General features: G+C 36.5%; 1 protein-coding gene across 1 annotated transcript; it reads right to left on the minus strand.

Moving 5' to 3' along the window:
* Positions 1 to 1,529: 1,529 nt before the first annotated feature.
* LOC137835692 (uncharacterized) lies at positions 1,530 to 3,568 on the minus strand. Its single transcript, XM_068644307.1, has 2 exons — positions 3,119 to 3,568; positions 1,530 to 2,971 (listed from the first exon to the last, which is right to left on the minus strand). Exons 1-2 carry the CDS (start codon positions 3,170 to 3,172, stop codon positions 2,222 to 2,224), a joined length of 804 nt encoding a protein of 267 aa, XP_068500408.1. The 5' UTR covers positions 3,173 to 3,568; the 3' UTR covers positions 1,530 to 2,221.
* Between the last annotated feature and the right edge of the window lie 774 nt (positions 3,569 to 4,342).

Raw genomic sequence — 4,342 nt, forward strand, 5'->3', positions numbered from 1 at the left:
ACTCAAGGTGGAACTCTGCCTAATGTTTTCCACAATTTGGTTTATAGAATCAACCAAATATTCAAGCCTCACAGTAGTAACCCAACCTACACTTCACTCATCTCTATTCCTCCTTTTTTGTCCCACACATAAAATCATTTTCATCTTTTAAGATTTGATTATTTATGTATAATCTCTGTGTTTCTCCATGAATGCAAGTTGGTAAGTGTTAACCTTGAGCTGTGAAGTAAAAGTCTGTTTGAATGTCAAACTTAGGTCCAAGTTAGTTGTGTTTGTATGGCAGATTAGTTTCCTATTGGTTGACCAAAGTTTGATGGTTTGTGTTGTTTAGTGATGCATGAGTGGCGCCATTTGCGGCTTCTTTCACTGTCCACAATCTGCATTACCGCGTTTTCACTGTTTTTATGATTAATTCTCATATTAGTTTGATACTGTATATCATTCTAAGTGTTGAGATGTATTTGTTTGAGTATTTAGTTAGCTAAATCAAGGGTTTTGGTACTATAGTACAACTACAATGTATATTGATTATGTTCTTCATCAATTACCAATCATTATGATACTATACTTAACAAATATCTCATCCATCTCACTTTTTCTTTCCTTGCCCTTCTCACTATATATCTCCATGCCATGCCACTGCACAGTATCACATTCTACATTTCTATAATTGAGGTGCCCACTGGCTGCTGTTAGATGCACAGATATTGTTTCACACTTGCAAGGGAAAAACGTGTATGAGAAGTTGATTAAAGGGTGAAGCAAAAGAAAGAAAAATAGATGGAAGAATTCACAACCCTTTATTTCCTTATCAGAAATTCTGTACAAATATTTTTTGTGAGTTTTTCTGTGAACTGATACATTTAGGTTCTGGTATATTGTACAATGAAAACAAGCCAAGTTGGACACACACAATTAATGATAAAATAATCAATTTTTAAAAGGAATGCTAAAGGTAAAATCATTTTGTATTTTAATTCTTTTTGTCAAACAAACAGCTGCTGTGAGGATCCATTCCATAGACCATAACAGTGATTATGATAACGGCCTAAGCACACTTCAGTCACAAGATTTTTTCAACAGTGTGGCCAAGACACCTCAGTAACAGTGAGTTTTCCAGAAAGAGCATACAGAGTATTTTTTATATTATTTTCTGTGATTTTATTTTTCTACGAGATTATCTATCTTTTTTTTCATTTATATATGAAACTGTACATGTTGAACAAAATTAAAATATAAGTAATTATTTTTTAGAAAAGAGATGTACTAGGACAAGGATTGGTACACAAAATAAGAAATGTTCTGAGAGTAGTATATAATTTAACCTTTTCTTTTTCGCCCAATATAATTCAATTCAACCCCCTTTTTTATACCATAATGCAGCATGTTACGTTTGTCTGCAGAATCTCTCTTTTTTCGACCCCAATTGCCATGCTTTCATTGAGCATGATAGTAGTCAACATTTTCTGCTAAGAAGAAATATTTGTGAACTCACGTTAAAACTATGGAAGCATGTAAGTGAAAACAAGTTTAGATGCCAAACACGGACTTAATTAATATAATGAAAAAGAAATAGAAAAAATATTTGGAAAAGCACAAGATTAGACCTGCATAATGATAACAACCCTAACAAAGGCTTAACATAATCATACACCACACCAGTAACAGATCCTCTGTTCCTAAATTTTGGGTCCACCCAACCCGACAAGCAGAACTCAAAAACCTTCCCTTTGGTCGTTGGACACACTCATCTCCACGATCCACCAACTCCACACCATTTCTCTTTGTTGTTGATGTGATCTTTCAGAGATCAATCAATCTCACTTCACACCCACACACACTCAAACTAAATGCTTGTTGGACTACAGTATCTTTGTTACATGATAATAATAATAATAATAATTTAAGAGAAATCAAATAAAGGTCCCTAAGAAGCAAAAGTAGAATGTGAAGAGTTGAAAATGCCAAGGACAAATCTTCACCAAAGTAAAGCCAGAAAGCCTAAACCAAGCACTTCTTCTTCTTGATCATCCTTGTCTTCTCTCTCAACGAGTTAAATCCGGATAACTTGTGTTCTGTCCTAGAACAAGTGAACAACCACTGTACAGAAGCTAGATCAGTCGCGTACCAGCTTGTTACTTTTACCCTCTAATCCTAAAAGCTTGCGGATAAATATATAAATTAGAAACTAAATATGTGAATCTGACTTGGGGGAAGTAAGTCAGTGAAGCACTAGCCTTTGGTACTTGGTCTCGGTGGGAGAATCAGAGCCATCACAGAAGATCCTTTTTCGACTAACCCTTCCGCAGTTGGCTGTGGTGCTACTACCGTCAGTGTTAAAAAAGGAATCTTGGTGGAGGAGTTGTGGTTGTGTTTGTGGTGTTGATTGTGACTGTGATTGTGGTGGCGGTGAAGGTATGGTGACTGGGGGAATCTCAAAGGACTCAAGTGGGGGAGGAGGGTGTCTCCATTGGGGAAGAGGTCCTGCAAGGAGAAGGGTCTGAAGGAGAGGACCAGCTTTCATCACTGCTTGCAAGAGCTTACCCTTTTCTGGTAATGGTTTGTCAGGTGTTAGCTCAATCATGGATTGTGGTAATTGTGGTGGTTGTGGTGGTAACTGGGGTTGATGTTGAGACAGATGGTCAATGACGGGAGAGGAAACAATGCTCTCTTCACAATCTGATGATGAGAGGCCATTGTTGGAGTCAATTCCTCTTCTTGGCTCATCCTCAATGCTAGAAATTCCAGACACAGGAGCTGCTTGTTGCTGGTGTTGGAAAACTATCTTCTCCAAGAGTAGACTCTGGCATTTCTCTTGCGCTTCATCTCTCTCTCTCATGGTTTTGCTGAGGAGTTCCTTTAGGTTGAGTAGTTGGTCATCCCTCTTTCTGAGCTCTTCTTGGACTGCAGCCCTTGTTTGTTCAAGCTCCACAGTTGTGCATATGAGAGACTGTCTCAGCTCCTCCATTGACTGCACCAATTGAATTAAACAAACAACAGCGAAAAATTAGTGCTCAAATTCAAGCAATCATCGCCCCATTACAGTTGTTTTAAGACAAATAGATTCAACCAAGGACTTTGAAATGATCAATGTTGATGGGTAAGAGAAAGTAGCTACCTTTCCCTGGAAGTAGTAAGCCCAGCTTATGAGAGGGCTACGCTGGTTGTCCATGCTCTGAAGTTGCAACTCCCAAGATGAGAATTTAGATAATAATATAAATATGTGCGTTTTGAAAGAGGAAAGGGAAATGGAGGGAAGAGAAAATGGGGAGAGAGTTAGGAGTGTTGTGTGTGAAGGAACAAGGTGTTTTATAAGTAGTCGATGTCACTGTTGGGTGTTGAGGGAAGAAATGCACATAAAAAGCCAAAAGGGAAAGAGAGGCAAAATCGTAGGAGTAGTGGTGGTGGTGGTGGTATTTTGATTTTCAATTTGGTAACATATATTATGGGAGAAAAGGAAAGGGATAGTAGGAATGGCGGGGAGAAAAAAAAGAGCAGTAAAAGCGGGAGCAAGAAGGCAGTATCTGAGACACGTCCTCTTCACGTCTATTACTTAGCTTTTCTAGCCATTTGCATAGTATTGAGCAATAAAAATTTATGAAAGTGACCGTAGTGACCGTGGAAAACAGTTATGAAGAGGTGGAGTGAAGATGACATTTAACATAAGAGAACCAAATATACTAGAATCATGTCTTTTTTTCCTTTTGTTTGTGTAAAACTAGAAAACTGAAGGGGTAGAAGTCTCCCCAAATGTCGTAGAGTTGTAATAAATTCAGGCGGAGTCTATTGGTAAGACTTATATTCATATCTTGAGGACAACAACATTTATAACGCATCTCCAATTTATTACTCATTGCGCCTTTCGAATCAACCCTCACTTCCCAAAACTTTTATTTTTCATGCTCTTCGTATCTAATCAAACCAAAAATATACAAACACATCTTCCACTAAGCTATTTAATCGTTTTCAACAGTTTTAAGTATCTCTATCACTCATTTTTAAAGGTTTCTACTGGAAAGTAATGTAATTTTTTTCATAAATTAAGATTTTGGGTAAAAAATAATCTTGTTCACAAAAATGGGTAAATCATACACCAAGATAAGTTTTACTTCCTGCATACAATTTTTGGATGAAAAAGTCGTATCTCATTAGTACAACTTTATCAGTTCTATTAAAAAAAAATAATACGACATTTGAAAGACTTTGATTAAATCTGAAAAAATAAATTTAAATGAAGTCGTATCATACATATACAACTTCAGTTGTATTATTTTACATTGAAGTTGTCTGCCTATTTTCATTCTAAAATAGTTTATATAATATAAAAAAAAATCATTTTTTT

The sequence above is a fragment of the Phaseolus vulgaris genome, chromosome 5 (assembly GCF_000499845.2).
Source record: "Phaseolus vulgaris cultivar G19833 chromosome 5, P. vulgaris v2.0, whole genome shotgun sequence".
NCBI classification, from domain to species: domain Eukaryota; kingdom Viridiplantae; phylum Streptophyta; class Magnoliopsida; order Fabales; family Fabaceae; genus Phaseolus; species Phaseolus vulgaris.